This window comes from Equus przewalskii, chromosome 15 (assembly GCF_037783145.1).
Source record: "Equus przewalskii isolate Varuska chromosome 15, EquPr2, whole genome shotgun sequence".
Classification (NCBI taxonomy): domain Eukaryota; kingdom Metazoa; phylum Chordata; class Mammalia; order Perissodactyla; family Equidae; genus Equus; species Equus przewalskii.
The window spans coordinates 19349023-19369238 of NC_091845.1; the positions used below are offsets into that span (position 1 = coordinate 19349023).

At 46.4% G+C, this 20216-nt stretch overlaps 1 protein-coding gene across 1 annotated transcript in view; it reads left to right on the forward strand.

Annotated features, from left to right (window-relative positions):
- Positions 1 to 10356: 10356 nt before the first annotated feature.
- The window catches only part of RYBP (RING1 and YY1 binding protein), a 74118-nt gene continuing 64258 nt past the window's right edge, over positions 10357 to 20216 (forward strand). The window contains exons 1-2 of the mRNA XM_070576784.1: positions 10357 to 10612; positions 11373 to 11498. Coding sequence (XP_070432885.1) covers positions 10581 to 10612; positions 11373 to 11498 — 158 coding nt within the window. The 5' untranslated portion in view covers positions 10357 to 10580. The remainder of the gene's footprint in view (positions 10613 to 11372; positions 11499 to 20216) is intronic.

Consider the following 20216-nt stretch of genomic DNA (forward strand, 5'->3'; position numbering starts at 1 on the left):
GAACATGAGAGGCAGAGACTGACAGGCCTTTTTTCTTCTACTCTGTCACATTTCTTCCTTAAGACAGAGAACACAGGTCCAATAATCTGCTTGGGAAAGGGGAACATAGCAGGAGAAAAGAACACAGAGGGACAATTACAGTCACCTGGCCACCATGGCCTGCACCACCCTGTTCTCATGATCTGTGCCCACTTCTCCCTGATGATGAGTTCTAGCAGCCAAGGTCTGCCATGTTCTTTTTCCCAACGTTGTCAGCATCTGGTATCTGGCACATAGTAGGTGCTTCATAAATAGCTATCAAAACTAAAAATAAAAGTAAGAAGGGAGTGGACTTTGGAGTCAAGGAGACCTGAAGGAATCCTGCCAACTCTTCCTAGGGTGTGACCTTGGGCAAGTTACTTCACCTCTCTGTCCACTGGCAGGAGCAACAGGGAGGAGAGGATAGGAAGAGGAGGTGTGGGGTGTGGTACTCCTCAAAGCTGTCATTTGCACGATCTCCCTTCCTAGCCTTTCCAGACTCTGGCTCAATTTTCCTATCGCTGCTTACCCTTCAAGTGGGCCAAATGTGTCTACCAGATGCCTCTCCCCTTGCAAGCTCACTTTGTGTGTACATAGATTTTTGCTCTTACTCCTCCAGGTGGGTCCCTTTCCTTCTTCTAATTAATGACTTTCAGTATTTTTTTTTTCTCCCCAAAGCTCCAGTACATAGTTGTATGTCCTAGTTGTAAGTTCTAGTTCTTCTATGTGGGACGCCGCCACAGCATGGCCTGATGAGCAGTGCATAAGTCCATGCCCAAGATCCGAACCGGCAAACCCTGGGCTATGAAGCGGAGTGCGTGAGCCCAACCACCACGCCACCCACCGGGCAGGTCCTCAGTATTCTTGAGTTCCAGGGAATCTGTTTATGATGAAGTACAAAGAACTTGAAATTCTGGTTCTGCCATGCTCTGGCTCTGGGATGTTGGACAAGTGTCTGGGTCTCAGTTTCCTCATCTGGAAGATGGGATTGATAAATTAACTAGGTCCTTCAGAGCATGGGCTGGGGAGTCCAGGCTGCCTGGGTTCAAATCCCAGCCCTGACACTTTCCAAACGTGCAGCTCAGGGCAGGTGACTTTTCTTCGTCTTAGTTTCCTTGTTCACAAAGAGGGCTCCATCATAGAGGCTCCCTCACAGGGTTATTGTATGCATTCATTGACTCAAAACGCCTAAAGAGTTTAGCCCCTCACCCAAGTAAACACTCCATATGTGTTGATTATTATTGTCCCTCAGGTGGCCTCTCTTTAGCTACCCACAAACTCACGATATGTACATTAGTTTGCTGATGCTGCCTTAACAAAATACCACAGACTGGGTGACTTAAACCACAGAAATGTGTGGTCTCACAGTTGTGGAGGCTGGAAGTCCAAGATCAAGGTGTAGGCAGTGTTGGTTTCTCCTGCAGCCTCTCCCCTTGGCCTGCAGACGGCCGCTTTCTGCTGTGTCCTCAATGGTCATCCCTCTGTGCACACACATCCCAGACGTCTCTTCCTCTTCCTAGAAAGACACCAGTCAGATGGATCAGGTCCACCCTAGTGTCCTCTTTTTAACTTAATCACTGCTTTAAAGGTCCTCTCTCCAAATACAGTCACATTCTGAGGAACTGGGGGTTAGGGCGTCAACATATGAATCTGAGGGGGGGACACAATTCAGTCCATGACAATGTGTAGATACACCCCACCATTAGACATTCCCGTGGTTGAGCCTCTTTGTTAATCTAATTCCTAATTAACGGATCCCAGGATGTTTGGGTTCTAGGAATCCCATTGTTGGTGCAGTAGAGAGGACAGTCATCAGAAAAGAAGGTTTTGAAGAGTTTAAAACTTGCTCATGAGTCTCTGGCCTTGGGCTAGTCACATGCTCAGCTTTAGCCTTAGCCTGCGACTTCAATCGGAGGAGGAGGAGGAGGAGACAATAGAAACTCACACAAGGGTGGCTGTGAGGCTCAAGGGCAATGATGTGTGTGCAAGCCCTCATAATCTCCGCACTCCTGGGGCTTTGCCTCCGAACTGAAAAGACAGAACACGGTGGATCGTCTTGACTTTCCTATCTCCCCTCAAGATTCTACCAGTCTGATTCTAAGGGTAGAAATTCAAGTACGCATCCAGAACAAGCTGCTGGGGAAGCAACTTCTGGGCCCAAGGCATCAATAGACACTTGAATCAACGAAGGAAATCACACCATCCTAGGGAAAAACCCCCGCTCCACAAATTCCTAAGGCCCAAACTGGAGCAGTGTTGAAGCACAGCGTTCATTCCCTGGGTTCTGGCACGTGTGGCTTGTCTGCTTCAGCAAGAACTCACAGCGACACGGGCCGTAAACGAGGTGTGCCAAGTCCAGAAAAGTTCCCTGTCTTTATGAGGACTCTGTTCCCCTGTCAGAAAGGACCCCTTGAACCTTCTCGTCTGCCCCCCTTCCTCAGGCACCCTCCAAAACCAGCTGGTTCTTTTTCAGTGACAAGTGTGCCTTAGAAGCAACACAGTGAAGAGACAGATTGAGGGATGGAGTTGGGAAGTCAGATGCCGAGTTTGAATTCAAACTCCATCCATGACTCTGGGCCAATCACTCCACTGACTCAGTTTCTTCACCTATCAAATGGGGTAATAATCATTCTTACCTCACTGGGTTGTTTGGGGTTCCAACAGGGTAACGGATGGAAAAGTGCTCCATCCATTCCACAAATCATTTTTGAGTTCCTCCTACGTGTAAGGACATTTCCTACATTGCTCTAGGCACTAAGGATACAGAATGGGAAAAGGCAAAGTCACCACCCTGATAGGAATGAAATTCTAGTGGAAGAGTCAGGCAAAAAACAAATAACACATCATGTAATGCCAGGTCATCGTAAAGACGTAAAGAAAACAAAGCAAGATAAGGGATGGCACTGAGGGGGGTTATGCCGTGTAAGACATCTTGGTCAGGGAGGTCCTCTCTGAAGAGGGGGCACTGAGCAGACGCCTGGTGAGGAGAGGGATGGAGCCACCGGAATATCTGGGGGAGAACATGTAGAAAGTCCCTAAGGGGTGGCCGGGCTTCGCAGGAAACCACAACAAGCCCGTGTGCCTGGAGCTCACTCTGGAGTGGATGAAGTCAGCAGGGCTTGAAGGCCAGGGTCAAGATTCTGGATTTTAGTCTGTCACCAGACATCATTAGATGATTTCAGCAGGACAGTGACTTTGTCATCTATATCTTAAAAGGATCTCTCTCTGACTGCTGTTTGGAGAAGAGACTTTAAGGAATCATAGCAATCACAAAGCTGATCACCCAATATTTCCTGCTCTCCACCTCCCCTCCCAGGGCACAGCACGCAGTGGGCTGCACTTCCTGTTGCCGAGTGGGGCCGTGGGACTCTGACCAATGAGCTCTGAGCAGAAGTCACGGAGTCACTTCCAGGCCCAGCAGTTAACTGCCAGCGCCGGGACTCCAGAGCGCCTTCTCCCTTCCGGCGACCAACGACGTCCAAAGTGGAGGCTGCGTGGCCGCCTGGGTTCCAGGGGGAGGAGAGACGGGACAGAGCGGCAGCTGGCCTGCAGTGGGCACATCACTTCACGAGAAACCAACCTTGGTGGGGATAAATCGGGAAGATGTGGGAGTCAGAACCACAGCACAACCTAAGATATCCTGACAGATACAAGGAGCAAGAGGGGAAGTGGGGAGGCCAGTCAGGAGGCTGAAAGGCGATCCGAGCTTGGACTGCAGTGATAGCAATAGAGAGAAGGAGCAGAGGTCAGATTCAGGATATGTATTAAAGGCCAAGTGCGAAGGATCTGCTGATGGAGTGGCTGTAGGGTACAAGGGAAAGAAAGGAGTCAGGGACGACTCCAAGGCTTGGGGCTTGATAATTGGGTGAATTACTGAAAAGAAGAACACTCAGGAAAGCACAGGATTACCCACAGTGCTGGGCACACGACAAAACTACAAAGTGCCAGCTCCTGTGGTCATTACTGTTAAGGGGGCAGGCAATATGGAATGTAGACATTTGGGGAACTTTTCATCCCAGAATGATCAAAAGTCAGATTTATCGAGGTCTAATTCATATACAGTAAAAAGTAATCTTTTTGGTTACAGGACTGAGTTTTGACAAATACATCTTGTCTTGTAACCATGTCCACAATCAAGATATAAATTACTTCTATCACCTCCCCAAATTCCCTTTTACTGTTCCTCCCTTTGTAGTCAAATCGTCCCACTACGCCTAACCCCTGGCAACCACTGATCTGTTCTCCAGCCCTGTAGTTTTACCTTTTCCAGAATGTCACATAATAGAATCACATAGTACACGACTTTTGGAGACTAGCTTCTTTTTTTTTTGTTAAGGTATTTTTTTTTCTTTTGGTGAGGAAGATTGGCCCTGAGCTAACATTTGTTGCCAGTCTTCCTCTTTTTTTTTTCTTTTCTCCCCAAAGCCCCACTACATGGTTGTATGTCCTAGTTGTAGGTCCTTCTGGTTCTCCTATGTGGGATGCTGCTACAGCATGGCTCGATGAGCAGTGCGTAGGTCCACACCCGGGATCCAAATTGGCAAACCCTGGGCCACTGAAGTGGAGTGCGTGAACTTAACCACTATGCCACTGGGCTGGCCCCAGAGACTGGCTTCTTTCACTATGATAAGGCATTTAAGATTCATCCGTATATGCCAGTATCTGTTCCTTTTTCTTGCTGAGTAGTATTCCACAGCGTGGACGTGCGACGCTTTATCACTCACCAGCTGAAGGGCATTTGGACTTGTTCCAAGTTTTGGCGATCATGAATAAAGCTGCCATAAATATCTGAGTACAGGTTTTCGTGTGGACATATGTCTTTATTTCTCTTGGTAAATTTCTAGACGTGGGATTGCTGGCTCATATGGTAGGTGAATGTTTAACTTTACAAGAAACTGCCAAACTGCTCCTCCAGAGGCACTGCACCATATTGCACTCCCACTGGCATCAGATGAGGCTCGCTCCACACCCTCTCAGCACTTGGGATTGTCTAGATTTTTTGATTGAAGCCATTCTAATGTGCAGTGGTATCTGATTGTGGTTTTAATTAGTATTTCCCCAAGGAATAAGGATGTTGAGCATCTTTTCATGTTTATAAGCCATTCATATAGCTTTTTTGGGGGGAAATGTCCATTAAGATCTTTTGTTCATGGTCTCCTTAGGTTGCTTGCCTTTTTAGTGCATAGCAAAAATATTCATATATTCTGAATACAAGTCCTCTATCAGATATGTGTTTGGCAAATATTTTCTCCCAGTCTTTGACTCGTCTTCATTTTCTTAACAGTGTCTTTCAAAGAGCAGGTTTTTAATTTCGACGAAGTCCACACTATTAACTTTTTCTTTCATGGATCATACCTTTTTGGTCTCATATCTAATATATGTTTGTCTACCCAAGGCCACAAAAGTTTTCTCCTATGTTTTCTTCTGGAAGTTTTATAGTTTTACATTTTACACGAGGTCTCTGATCTATTTTGAATTAGTTTTTGTAAATGGTGTGAAGTAGAACCCAGGACCATTTTGACTTGTAATATTTCCTACTGTGCAAGAAGCAGATCAATAAAACTTCCTCTCTCTGATAAGCACATGCACGGGTGACGTTGCAGTTGGTTGCAAAATCTGGTCAAGGTTCAAACCCAGAAGGTCAGGGAAGCTCCACCTCTTGGCCTCCAGGGTTGCTGCTTTAGAAGCTAATTCCATCTTCAATATCCCTCTGCGGATGGCCCCGTGACAGCAGCACAAGCCTGAGTCCTGAAGAGAAACGAGCTAGGCTCTCCCCAGTTCCTAAGACACGCTAGGTAGTTCATTGCTTCACGAAACAAAGTTTTTTCTTAAACCACGGAAGGAACATTCAGTGCAAAGTAGAACATTAAATCTTAGCAATGGGGATGGAAATCTTAGCCTTCCTAGCTGCTGTCCTTCTTGGGGGCTTTCTCAGTCACCATGTGATACAGTTTTCTCTTGTTTCTTCCCCTCAGTAACACGAGCTCTGAATCTTTCATTGACATCATTTAGATCTTGGTATGCTTAAAACTTCAAGAATAAAATTAGTGAGGAGAGAGGGTTAGGAAGCCACAGAACTGTCAACTTGTGATTTGGCCAGCTCAGGACACTGTAAGAAAGGCAACTACTGTCTACTATTGCCATCGCTCCATTAACAAGGGGGCATTTAAATTACCCAACCCTTCAAGAAAAGAAAATAATTGGAAGGATATAATTTCAGAATTAAAAAGTCTTTTCTGAGAATCAGCTCTTGGTAATCTTCTTGGACGGAGGAAAGTTTTCATCCATTTACCCCTTAGTTTTCTCATTTCCCTGCAGATTGGCGAAAACCACACCCTGGGTCACAGTTTGGGACTCAGACCAAATGAAGGTGTAGCACGGGTGGGGCGAGGTAAACCCTGAGGTATTTGGAGAAAGGCCTTTTCCTCTCCCCTGTTTATAATACCTTTATTGGGTATTCCCAAGGTTCAAAGTCCCAGCCTTACTGAGTATTTAGGTTTTCCACCTGGGAGCAGCAATTCAAATTTAAAGGCAGGAGGAAGCTGAGTTAACAATGTTCCAGTCCCTTCCTTTGATAAGCATGAGTAATTTTTACTTCTTACTTGAGCAAAAGAAAGGAGGGATGCCCACTGGAGCTGCCCTTCTTGGCCCACATTTCAGGTCAATCTACAGGTCCTTCCATTGCTCCCTCCCCACCCGAGGGGTCTGCCTCTCCCAGCATCTCATTCATGGAGGCAGACCACAGACAGTCCCAGGTAGACAACATTCTTGGTAAACTCATCAATGGCTTCCAGGGCACTCAGGATAAAGACCCCACTCCCAGCTACCCTGCCGCACAGGATCTAGCAGGGGTCTACTCTCCCCCTTTCTCCTCTCCCACAGGGCTCCAGCTCCAGCTGCTTGCCTTCAGCTCCTCCAAAACGCCATGTCCCTGAATGCTCTCCCCTTCTCTTCTCCTCGCAATCTCAACTTTTTCAGGGACACCCCCCCCCCCACCACCAGCTGCATCAACACCTTCCCTCCCTTAGTGCCCTCTCGCCTTGCATCCTGCGCTTTGTCTTTGTAGCAACTGTCACCAATTACTTGTACAAAACTGCGCTTCTCAACTACATTGTAAATTCCAAAAGATTAGGAATCAAGTCTATCTTGTTTATCTGATCTTCCAGTTCCTGGTGTATGCATGGCACCTAGTTGCTGCTCAATTAATTATTGTTAAATCAAAAGAATTCTCTTCAATCTATGTTTACCGCACTGTTCTAGGCACTTATATATAACAGTGGGGGGCAGGGACAAAACAGAAAACAATCCTTGCCATTATGGAGCTTATGTTCTACTGGAGCAAAGATCTGCTAAACAAGATAAGTCAACTACATGGTACGTGAGATGTGATAAGTGCGAAGGAGAAAAAAGTAAAGCAGTTGAGGGGGACACAAGGCATCAGACTCTGAGCTAGTGTATGAAATTTTCAGATTGAGTGACCAGGAAAAACCTCACTGAGAATGCGACTTTTGAACAAAGACCTGAAGAAAGGGAGGCCGTGAAAATGTGGTTATCTGGGGAAAGAGCATTCCAAGTGGACGGCACAGCAAGTGCAAAGGCCCTGAGGCGGGAGCACAACTGTTCCAGGAACAGCAAAGAAGCCAGCTTGACTGAAGTGGAGTGAATGATGGGAAGTGAGGCAAAATGTGGTCTTTTAATCTGTCCTATGGATCTGTGGAATTATTGACATCAGACATTTCTTTGGGAGTGCTTCTAACCAGCATCTACTCTAAAACTATGGGTTTCAAATACTTTTTAAAGCTGTAGAACCCTTCCTTCAAATGAACATGAAATGGAAGTACGAGATAGGAAACAGAGGAGCAAGGGAGGGGCCCTCTGTCAACTCCCACTTGTCCCTTCACCCCACACTGGTCAAAGGCAATACCATGGAGGAAGATTTCTTCTCCACCCAGCTGGGGTTCAAACTACCATTCCAGAATGACGGAGCCATCCTGCTCTAGAGCACACCACTCCAGAAGTAGTCTAGTGTGCCTCCCGAACTACAATGAGACTTCCAGTAGATATTTACCTCCAAAATGTGAACGAAACTAAAGCTTCTACAATCACAACCACATGGTGAGGTGTGGGTCTGATATGTTCCTACAAATTAGTTCTCTATTCTGGAACTTTTTTTTCTTATAAACTTTCTTTTAAACTTTTTCTTTTTTTGAAAAGGTAAACCAGGTCAAAGACACAAAAAAATAATACACTAAACAAGTCAGTCTCTCATGGGTAAGAAAGTTATAGTGTATTTGCAATGGAATTCGACACTTAAGCAAACAAAAATGAACTACCGATATAGGCAACAATAAGGGTGAATATCACAAATACTATGTTGAGCAAAAGGTGCCAGCCAGCACACAAGCACATACCATATGACCCGTGTAAATGGCATTCACGAACAGGCAAAGCTAACCTTTGGTGACGGAAGTTGGAATAACAGTTACCTGCAGGGAGGGGAGTAATGAACTGGGAGGAGGAAAATGTCCTATATCTTGATCTGGATGCTGGATACAAAGATGTAGTAGATATATAAAAAAAACTCGTGGAGCTGCAAAACAATTTATGCATTTTACTCTATGTAAATAATGATAAAGCTAGTCTCTTTCCCCCTACCTGTGGCTCTCAGCTACCCAGAGGCCACTCCTCCAGCTGAGACTTCTTAATGCCCCCTTTCTTTCAGTACCTTCACACCAGGCAAGTCCTGGGAGCATGCCAGGCAGACACCAGAGGCCAAGGCTGCGGGCACTGACCCATGGCTTGTGTGCATGCCCCTTGGTTTTCTCTAGCTCCTTTGGCCCTGGCTTCATGCTTCCCTCCTCCTCTTCCTCCTTTCCTCCCTCCGTTCTTGAGAAGGCAGGGGTGGCAGCAAGGCGCAGGAGGCTGCTGACCTTTCCTAAACAGCGCTGGCCCTCCTGGCCCTCCAGGGTGTGCCCGTCCAGAGAGGACAGTGTGTGCTGATCAAGCTTATCATTGACACATTTCCTACCTCTTTTATTCTCTCCCTTCTGATCCCTGGACTGATCCTAGGACTCCCTGCTCCCTGGTCACTCAGTCTCCGTGAGTCTCCCCGTCTCATGCCCTGGTATGCTTCCCTTCCATGGGGCCGGCCTGATAACAACCCACTTTGCATATAAACGGGGCCTATCTAGGTGGACGCTGAGGGCCTCTCTTATCTTCCCTCCACACCCCTATCCCCACTCCCCAACTTCTAGCATCATTCTTTGACCCTGTCACTACCCCCACCCAGGGCTTCAGCCCAGCCAAGCCTTTTATCTTATCATCTCGGGTCCTCCCCCTACCACGACTCCCCGACTCCATGATGCTTGAGGGCAGAGGTTCAAGTCAATTTGTCAAGCTTTCTTGGAGCAGGGCAGAGAGTAAAGGGTACTCTATGTTCCTCGCCTTCGAGAATCTTCTAAAGCAGGGCAAGTGGTGCACAACTCAGGTCCAGTTATAGTAGTTCTCAACCCACTACTTTGTATTGGTCCCTCCTAAGTGCCAGTCACTGACCTGCCTGCATTACGTCTCTGAATTTTCCAAACAAACCCAGGAGGAGGGTTTTAGCCTCATTTTGGAGATGAAGGAACTGAGGCACACGGTTAGACTGCTGGCACGTGGCCGCCACGATTTGAATAGCAACTTCCCTAGGGAAACGCCCTATTTAGGCTCTGGGGGGCTCAAGCGGGAGTCAGAACACAGGAGGTCGGTGTCCGGCCTTGGGGAACCTTTAGTTGGACCACACCCTTTCTGCACAGTCCCCTCTGCGTCAGGGGCCTGGGAAGGGGCTTAGGGCTGGAGGCTGCGACTTCAGGAGAGGCAGATACAAAGCTCCGCGCGGCAGAGCGACAGAAGGGCGCGGGGGAGCCCGAGCCGAAAGAGGCCCTGCCGGCTCAGGGGCTCGGCCCGCCTCGAGGCGTTGCGAGCGTCGCGGCTGTTGCTAGCCCCAGCGGCGCGCGCAAAGTGCGCGGAACTACTTCCCCGAGGCTGCTTAGGGGCCGGGATCCCGGGGGGAGCCCCACGGGGCGGCCGCGCGGGGCTCGAAGCCCATAGCCGCCTCCCGGGCGCGGCCACGTGCGCCCCACTGGGCTTGCACGCTCCGCCGCGCCGGGCCGCGGGGCCACCGGCAGGCACGCGCGCCCCCAGCGCGCACACACTCCCGGGCACGCACACCGCCGGCCCGGCCCACGTCCGCCACGCCCCACCCTCCCCCGCGCCCCGCCCCCGCCCTCGCGGCGCCCGCCGCCGCCCTCCCATTGGCCGCACGGCGCGTGACGCGCGGCGCCCGGCCCCGCCCCTCGTCAGTCACTCGGCGGAGGCGGCGCTGGCGGGGACTAGTCTCGTCCGGAGACTGGCAGCGGCGGCGGCGGCGGCGGCGGCGGCCGGAGCTCGAGCCCCAGCGGCTGAGGGCGGGCGGGCGCGGGGGAGGGAGGGGGGCCGGTCCGCGACGACTCCTTGGACGGCGTTTCTCCTCCGAGCGGCGCCGGTTTCGGCTTTGGGGGGGGCGGGGGTACAGCCCATCCATGACCATGGGCGACAAGAAGAGCCCGACCAGGTACCTGCTCCGAGCTGAGGGGGCGGAAGGGGAGGGAGGGCTGGGGGCGGGCGGGGGCCGGCGGCGACTAGGCCCCGGAGCCACCCGGGGCGGGGGGAGGCGCTGCTAAGATGGAGATCCGGGGGCGGGGGGAGGCGGCGGCGGCGGCGGGCGGTGGCGGCGGCGGCGGGAGGCGGTGTCGCTCCCGCTCGGGGCCGGCGGCCGTGCGCGCCGCAGCCATGGCGGCTCCTCCTCAGCCGCCCTCCGCCGCCGCCGCCGCCGCCGCCACTCCTCCCAGACAAAGGGAGATTTAACCAGGTGGGGAGGGAGGGAGGGCGGGCGCGAGCAGGGGAGGGGAGAGGGGAGCCGCCGGCCCACTCCCCGCCGCCGGCCTCGGGCTGCCCCTGCGCGCCCCCTCCAGATCCGGCCCGCGGCGCCCCTGCCGGCCCCCCCAGCCCCACGCTCAAGTCCACAAGTCCGCCCGCTTCCTGCGCCCGCCGCGGCCCTGCCCGGGGCGCCGCCGCCGCCTGCTGCGCGAGGCTGCACGGCCCGGGCCGGAGGTGGCAGGGCGCCGGCGGGGGCGCCGCGTCCCCTCCCCCGGTGCCTCTCTCCGTCCCCGAGGAGGGTGGGTGGGTGGTCGCCCGAGCGAAGTTTCCAGCGCCGGATTCCTGCGAAATTACGACGGCTCACCCGCGCCTGTGTTTTGCTGTCTCTTCCCCCTCGCGCTCTCCTGCTCCCTGCCTCTTCCCTCCCCTTTCCCCCGCTCCTCGCTCCCCCGAAGGCCGAAGAGACAAGCGAAACCTGCCGCAGACGAGGGCTTTTGGGATTGTAGTGTCTGCACCTTCAGAAACAGCGCGGAAGCCTTTAAATGCAGCATCTGCGATGTGAGGAAAGGCACCTCCACCAGGTACTGGCAGATCTCTGTTACCTTTTGTTAAAGGACCACTTTTCTTTTTTTCCTCTTAAGGTGGGGGAGACGGTGGTGAGCTATACTTTCTGCCCTCTTTCCAACTTGTTGATGACGGCTTTTTCTGCGTTTGGGGCGGGGGGTGGGTGGGTGATGTGCATTTCTGGCGGTGGGTGTTTCGTGTTGGGTGCAAAGGCTCGTGTTCACTAAATGATTTATGGGAGGGAATTTTTCCGGGTTTTCGTCCTGTTTCAAACAGACGCTGGATTTATTTGACACTTGTGTCCATTGGCTTATTGGTATGGGCTCGAAAAAGAGAGGGAGCGGTGCTTTTGCGATGGATTGTAGGACGTTAGATCTTTTTTATTTTTGTCATGTGCGGAGTGTTTTTAATTTGCTTGTCCTGAATTATTTTTCTCTTCTCTGGGAAATTTCCTGGTGGTAGTACCGTAAGGCTGGTTGTATTTTCCTGCCTTGAGCTGCAAATGTCTCTTATTTTCTTGCGCTTCAAAATAAATGTTGGGGTTTGATGAAGAAAGTGCATTTTTGGGAAGGCTGAGCTGTCAGTTTGGTTTTTTTTTGGTCTGATTAGCTTATGTAGAGTGGTTGGTGATGGAGAACGGTTTTGCAAAATGGTGAAATGAACAGTGTGACTATATTGAAGTTTGTGTTTAAAGCTGTATTGTGATGAAAAGAATGTTTAAAGAATTCGTTTTTATTTTGGTGAAGGTAGTAAACGGCATCTGGTATCAAAACGAGTTGAACTACTCCAGATTTAACAGTTAGATATGCTTGGATAAGATGGCAAAGCTGATTTTGTGCTCTTCCAGTCACCTTCTCGCTTGCATCCGGAGTTTGTTTCAGTGATGTTAGAATTTGAAGTTAAACTATTCCTGGGTGTTATTGAATGGGCAGGCATTGGGGTATCTGTACATGTGAAAGCGAGAGAGAGTGAGTGAGTTCCTAGCGGATCCTTGAAGACTTAAAGTTGATGCCAAGAGCCTCATTTCATCAAGTACTTGTTTCTGAATGGGTGGCATTCTGATATCACGACTGTGCAGTAGTACTCCATAGTTCTGTCTGGATGTTGTTCCTTGGCCAAGTGAGTGTGTCCCGTCCCATTAGGGTTTCATTGCTTCGTTTCCACCTGGGGTTAAATAGGGTATTGGCAACCTAAAGGCTATAACTGGGATGAACTGGTCCAGTTCCTGTGGAACAGTTCTGTGAATTCCAGCAACTCTTTAAGTAATGAGACCTTTGAATAAAACTGCTCAAGAACTAAAAATATTTCCCCATAACTAGTTTTTAAAGCAAGTTCCTGTCAGTTTTTTGTATTATCATAGAATGGATTTAGTTAAAATGAGTAACGCTCCTTGGGAGCTTAGTAGATTTTGTGTTGCCGTCTAAAACAGGGAATTCCATCAAATTGCGTGAAAGTTTTGAAATGTATTTGTTATTTAAAGCAATAGTGATTGTATTTTATTTATGAGTAATGTTTTTTTACGTGTAGAATCCCTCAGAGGCCAAACCTCTTTATTGTGGTTTTGCTTTGAGTGTTACCGTAGATGATGTTCAAGTAAATGACTAGGAAACTCCTAAGAACTTGAGAACTCTGCTGGTGAACAGAAACTTAAACCAAATTCAAAAGTTTACATCTGCTGTATTGCTGGGAATAATCATCTCATAATGAAATGCATTTCAGTTTCTACGTGTATGAAAAAATCTGACTCATCAACTTTTTGGAAGCACGTGGAAGGTTTTGTCTTTAAAAACAATATAGATGTTTAAAGTTTTTTCAGAGTCATAGATGATGACGGTGAAATTGTTTTTTAAACAAATATATTAAATTATTAAGAATGAGAATATTTTAGAGTCTCCTCAGGAACAGGAAACTCAACTACTATCTTTAAGGGTCTTCGTGTAGTTTTTTGTTGTCTGTGATTGAATGGGGCTTGAACACGTGTTTTAGAGATCTGAGGACTTGAACTCTTAGGAACTCGTCATACCCGTATTTAGCCTAAGTTTGTTTTATTTTGATTATTGCCAATATTTTGCTGTTTCAGGTCTATTCTGGAAGTCATCATTAATCAGAAGGCAAATAACTTTGGCTTTTTATGCTATGAATGGGCTTCATGTGGAAAGGTGAATTTGACAGGTTTGCATCCTGTCCCGTCCAGTGTATTAACGGTTGGTTAATTTCGTTGTGACACTAGTTACTGCTATGTTTTTCCCTTTTTTTTGCTTGTAATTTTCTTGGTACCTCAGAGGTTTCACATTTTCTGCGCTGATGGCATTAGAAAACTTGTTGGGTTTTGGACGCTGGGTAATAGGCAAAAGTTTGTGATTTTAGAATAGTTTTTAAATGATAAAAGGGCTTTTTTAACCTTTTGACTGGTGTAGAAATTGGGTTTGGGGCTGGCCCTGGTGACCTAGTGGTGTTAAGTTCAGTGTGCTCCACTTTAGTGGCCCAGGTTTGGTTCTCGGGCATGGACCTACACCACTCTGTTAGCAGCCCAGCTGTGCTGGTGGCCCACATACTAAAAATAGAGGAAGGTTGGCATGGGTGTTAGCTCAGGGTGGATCTTCCTCAACCAAAAAAAGAAAAAAAGAAAGACGTTGGGTTTTATTGCTCTCAGCTGATGTTCGTATTTAACAGCCTAGCTGGTTGGCTAGCCAGTGGCCATTTTGGAGTTTGTTCATCATTCTTGTCATAATTGTCATTGTTGTCTATCAGTCAACTAAGTAATGTCAGCTTTGAATTAGTGGTAGTCCGGTAGAACACAGTTACTGTTTGAGGATAAGATTGATATTCCTCAATTGATTAGGAAAATATTGCTACTCATCCAAAGAAGATATATTAAATTCCTAGAATGTGGAAGAGGCTTCTCAAGACATTGTGGAGGGGAAGGTGGTGTTAAAAGATTGGTAAGACCTACCAGAATGACCACAATCCAAGTTACAAAGGTTCTAAGGGGTATAAAGAAAGTGCTGTGGGAGGCTGGAGCAGTCTGGCTTGGGGAATCAATTAGATCGTGGCCCCCCCCCCCCCCCCCCGGCCACACACCCCCCATTTCTTCTGGACAAGGAGAATTGATTTCTACAAAATCACCTGCTGACTTTTCCCTAGTGCTGTGTGTACCAGATGTGTTTAATTCTGCGGGTGGTATCATGAAAGTGACTCAGAAGGTCTTTTCTCTTCTTTTTGGAGGAGGATAGAGCAGAATGAAAGGAAGGTCGTCAGAAGCTCCTAAGGAACATGTCAAGGGAAGAAAGAGGGAACGCTTAATAGGCTAGCTGTGGGGGTCAGAGGGCAGTAGAGATCTGTATTTTGGATGTATCATCAATTATGTGTTGGGTCTCTTTGGTTCTTAGATACGCTCCATTTTCCAGCCATACCATCCCACTCTTAACCCCTTGCTAGTTATTTTTTTTATAGTTTTATTGAGGTATAATTTACATACCATAAAATTCATCAATTGTAAATGTACAATTCAGTGATTTTCAGTAACTTTCAAGAAATGTGCAACCATCACCACAAACCAGTTTTAGGTCATTTCCACCGTACTGTATGCTTTCCTCGTTCCTGTTCTGTGATAGACTTCAGTCTTTAAACACAAGAGCGTGGAGGAGTCACCTGCACTGGGAAGGTTGCCTCCCCACCATGCTGATGTGCTGTAGGCCTGGCTAGGTAGAAGATAAAGGACTGTGTATGTACAGTGGCGGTGGGTGGGGAAGAAACACTATCCCTTTCCCAGGTGATAGCTCAAGTAGTGTTTCCCAGCCCACTTTGCCAGCCTCGTGAAAGAAGATACCAGCTTTTAAAAGAAAAAAAAAATCACAGATTCACACATTTATCTAACCGTTCTGTTAAGTTGAAATTCTTGAGTGTTGGGCAGAGTAGCTTCCTAGACTAGGTGATAAATTAAATGTATTTTACTTTTGGTTGTCTTATGTCTCTGAATTCAATGATGTCTTTATTGTAAAGTGAGAATTACCAAGACATTGCTGCAACTCTTCTTGATGGTTGGTTCTTTGATGATAATGCTGCATTTTGACCTTCAGCTACTGCTTAAATCACACTCACTTGAGAAATTGGAAAATTTTTGTTTTGAATGATTACCATAGATTTAGAACTTTTCTGGTCTTCAGCTCCAGAGTTTATCATGGTGATGAGTTGAAATCGTGGTTTATTTAATTCCTGTTTATTTGAATATTAACCCTCTGAAAAGTGTTCATTTTTAGAATTTTTACAGACAAAAGTGAGGAATTTACTTTAGATGCATAATAAAATTGTGTAGCTTAAAAAAAAAGTTGAGGGGCCGGCCCGGTGGCGTAGCGGTTAAGTTGGCACGTTCTACTTTTCGGTGGTCCGGGGTTCACGGGTTTGGATCCTGGGTGCAAACACGGCACTGCTTGGCAAGCCATGGTGTGGTAGGCGTCTTGCATATAAAGTAGAGAAAGATGGGCGTGGATGTCAGCTCAGGGCCAGTCTTCCTCAGTGAAAAGAGGAGGATTGGCAGCAGTTAGCTCAGGGCTAATCTTCCTTAAAAAAAAAAAAAGTTGGTACTCAGGATGTTGCAGTGGAAGTTGGCGCTGAGTTGTTTTGTCTGTAAAACGTTTCCTTGTTCAGAAACTCCCTGATGCTTTGCAGTTGTAACTTTGGACTTTTTCTCCCCTTAAATTCAGATACCCTAACAACTCAAAACCTCTTGAATAGTCATGAAGTACTTTGGAAGTTTTAGGGGAAAACACATAATTAGTGATACGTGAAAGTTTTGATCTTTGCTGGAAGCTTCAAAAATGCGTCATCTTGTGATACTTTTCAGATAGGAAAACTCCCAGAAAGTAGAGGGGGTGCCTGGCCTGGAGCAGAGCCAGGCCTCTTCCTCTTGGTTCCTGGTCATCCACCACCTGGTTTTGCTCCTTAGGTCACGTTGGTTTTATTGTAGTGTGTATCTTTCATAAAATTTCTCCATAAAATACTTCGAAAAATTACCTGTCTTCCAAACCATCAAACCTTATCAAACCTTTCAGCCTCAAAGCTGGTACAAGAGCTGGTACAGTTTTAAAGATCACTCTTACCCAGAAACAGAGTGATAATTTATTTTGTATTTGCTATTACATTTGACTTACTGATTTATTGGTACTGACTTGATCTTATGTATACTTGGTGACCTTAAAGTAAATTACCTGGGTAGTTGTGGTTATTGGACAAGTTTTTATTGAGCACACAGCCATCTGGGCTCTGGGTATACAGTGGTATAAAGACAGCCAGGGTCCTTGTTCTCATGGAGCTTAAAATGCTGTGGAGAGGAAGAGGAAATAAATAGAAAAATAAGATAATTTCAGCTAGTGGCAAGTGCTGCGAAGACCTTTGAGCAGGGTAGGGAACTGTAGAGTCATGAGAACTGAGTGAGTGGCTGGCTGCTTTATAGACAGTGTTGAGATAGACATTTGCCTTTTTCGGAAACATTAATGCTGCTTTCTTTTGGAACAAGGGGATAGTTATTCTATAGGTTTACCTGTGCCGTTTAGCTCATTTGGTTGCAGGCAATTTAGGGTTGAAGCTTTTGTGCACAGGCTACTCAGCTTTTCTTAGGTCTGTGTTGTAGACTAAGCCCAGGCCAACTGACTTGCCAGTGTATCTTTATTAGTTACTAGAATGGGAAGTTTTGAATGGATTCGGTTACGTATTATTTATTCATGTGGCCTGCATTTATTTTGTGCTTTTGTGGATACTGAAGAAATTCCAAGATTAATAAAAACTTCCTCAAGTGGCTGTAGTTTATCAAAATAGTTAACGGCCCTAATTCAGTTTGTTAGTACTTCAGGTAACGGTAGGTCTCTAAACGTCTCCTTTATGACTTGAACTATAAAACAGTCTATGATATTTCTGGCTCTCACTTTCTCTTTTGCCCCATCATCAGGGCCTTTTCTCTTTGTGGCATCTTCCTTTATACTCCCCATCATCTCTTTTTTGCCTCTTTGTTTTTAAGTAAACTTTTTGAACTGTAGCATACATAACGGAGATGTGCACAAATCGTAATTATAAGGCTTCATGAACTTTCACAAAGCGAGCCCACCTGTGTGCCCAGCTCCCAGATTAAGAAACATTACCTGAACTCCAGAGGCCCCTTCTGCACTCTCCAGTCACTGCCCCTACCCCAGCTGCTCTCCTGACTTCTAACACTGGAGGTGAGTTTTGCTTGTTCTGGAACTGTATGTAAGTGGAATCATACAGTATGTATACTTCTGGGTTTGGCTTCTTTCACTCATTGTTATGTTTGTGAGATTCATCCATGTTGCTGTGTGTGGTTCTTGCTTATTTTACCAGTGTTGTTTTATGCTAAGAATATCTTAGAGCTCACCTCTTTGCATGCAGACCCTTACACATTCTGTAGATAGGCTCTCTCTTCAACTTGTGTTCATTATCCACACACTTAAAACACAGCTGTCTTCTCCCAGCAGTAGCATAAATCACATCATTAGGTGAAAGAAATAAAACCTGGTGTGTGAACCTTTCTACAATACGTAAATGGAGTAAACTTTTGCCTCGCATCACTAATATTGTTCATCAGTCATTTATATTTAAGGCATTGGGTAAATAAACAAAATTCCTGTTTTCAAGGAACCTAACAAACGTGTTGAAAAGATAAGACCATTAAAAGATAACCAAGTGATGTGAACTTCATGGTAGGCATGGAATGAATGAGTACTTGGTAGAGACCCTGAGTACTTTTTAGAGGAGGTAGAGACGGTGAGAAATGGGGGTATGTTGTGGAAGGCCTCACTAAATCTGAGATTTAAATGAGGCCTTTATTGTTCTTGGATGTAGGGTTTGTTGTCCAAGCTGATACAAGTTAGTTCTTTGACCCCTCCTGCCTCCTTTTTAACATTTCACTCTGTTCAGATGTCCTCCACACGTTTCCACTTCTCCCCACTGGCTGGTAATTTCCAGGTACTATTTATTAACCACCTGTCACCACCCCCCGTGGATGCATACACATGACAAAAAAATCCAACTGGTTCTTGGGCCTCTCCATTTGGACAACTTAAATTACTATCTCCTGGTTCTCATTGCCTTTAGAATAAAGTCCAAATCCAAAGCATCACAAGGGATTCTGCTTTGGTCCTTTACTGTTTCTTTCTTTAGTATTTCCAGAAGCAGCCTGCAACACCCCATCTGCCCTCCACACACAGAGTGTGTGTGTTTCATGCCAAACTGCTTGGTGTTTTCCAAACATGGGCCGTGACATCTATTTCCATACCTTCACACATTCTTTTCCTCTGGATTTTCTTCTGAAACGCTTTTCCTTTCATCTCCTGGCTGACTCCTCTTTGTCTTTTTAGATGTCTCAGGAAGCCGTTCTATCACCCTCCAATCATGTATACCTGATCATAACACTTGAACTGTGTTTTTAATCCCCTTTGTTATGTTTTCACCTTTTTTGAGGGCAGGACCTTTCTTAGCTTTGTTTTCCTGTGTCTATTACAGTGCCTGGCACTTGGCGGGGGTTCAGTAAATGTATGCAGAATAGATGAAGACTGGGAGTTTCAATTGGAGTCCCTTTAAAACTGTTCCAGTTAAGAGTTCTGATAAATATTCTTTCATATTAAAGCTTATATTGTGTGTGTAATGTTGGATTAGGGAAAAGTTGTCTTTATGAAGTATGTCCTTAAAAGTAGTGTTCCTGTTTTTCTGGTTTTGTTTTCTAAACATGTACTGGAAATTAAATACAGAACTGCAGCCTTGGAGGCTGTAGGCAATGCATTTAAAGTACTTCCTGGAGTGGTTTTGAGCTTCAGAGCTTTAGCACACTTACCTAAATAACAATAACTGTGATGAGTCTCAATCCTTTTTGGTTGCTCATTTGGTGATTTAAGCAGCCAAAACTCCTATTGAAAGTCTGTTAATAATGCAGAGGATCAATCTTAGTGTGCAGAACCAATTTTGAGGTGTGATAAGGGACTAGATGGCTGTTCTTGTAAGCTGGCACCTAAAGGCAGTTTAAAAATGGCTACAGAACATTCTGGGTATTGTTGGAAATGTTATGCAGTCCATTGTGTAAGTTCTGTTGTGTTAGCACACGCATAATTTGCTAGTTACACCTTGTAGATGGTGTACATTACTATTCTCTTGAGTAGTTTGGATTAATTACTTCTGTTAAGTTGAAGTCTTGACTCATTCACTTCGTTCATTTATTTAGCTATAATTTCAGTTCCATGCAGTGATTGACACAGACTGTGGTGCCAAAGAGGAATGCTCAGTAAAGGCAGTGCAGATGCACTATTGTGTTACTCAGAATCATGAGTAGTTGAACTCACAAGGTAAACGGATGAAATTTTTATTTTTCAGTAGGGTTAGATCTCACTTCATCCTCTCCTTTCCTCCCTCTGTCAATTTAGAACATCTATTATCCTTCAGTTGGGGGAAAAAAACTAGTGCAAGGGATATGTGAAAAAAAAGCATCGTGAAACGTGTTCAGAACGTTTTTCTCTAGAAGAGCATGAGCACTACAATTTAAGATGAAACTTTGATGGCCTTTGGGAGGGACAGCAAATTAGAGATGATTTGGGATGCCAGTTTCATCGGCGTTTTGGGTCTTAAAACGCAAAGTGCACAGTGATTAGTCAAAGGGTGAAAACAGACCTGGTGACTGCTTTCTAAGAACAGATCAGATTTCATACATAGGTTACTAGGTTTATGCATTGTTCTCT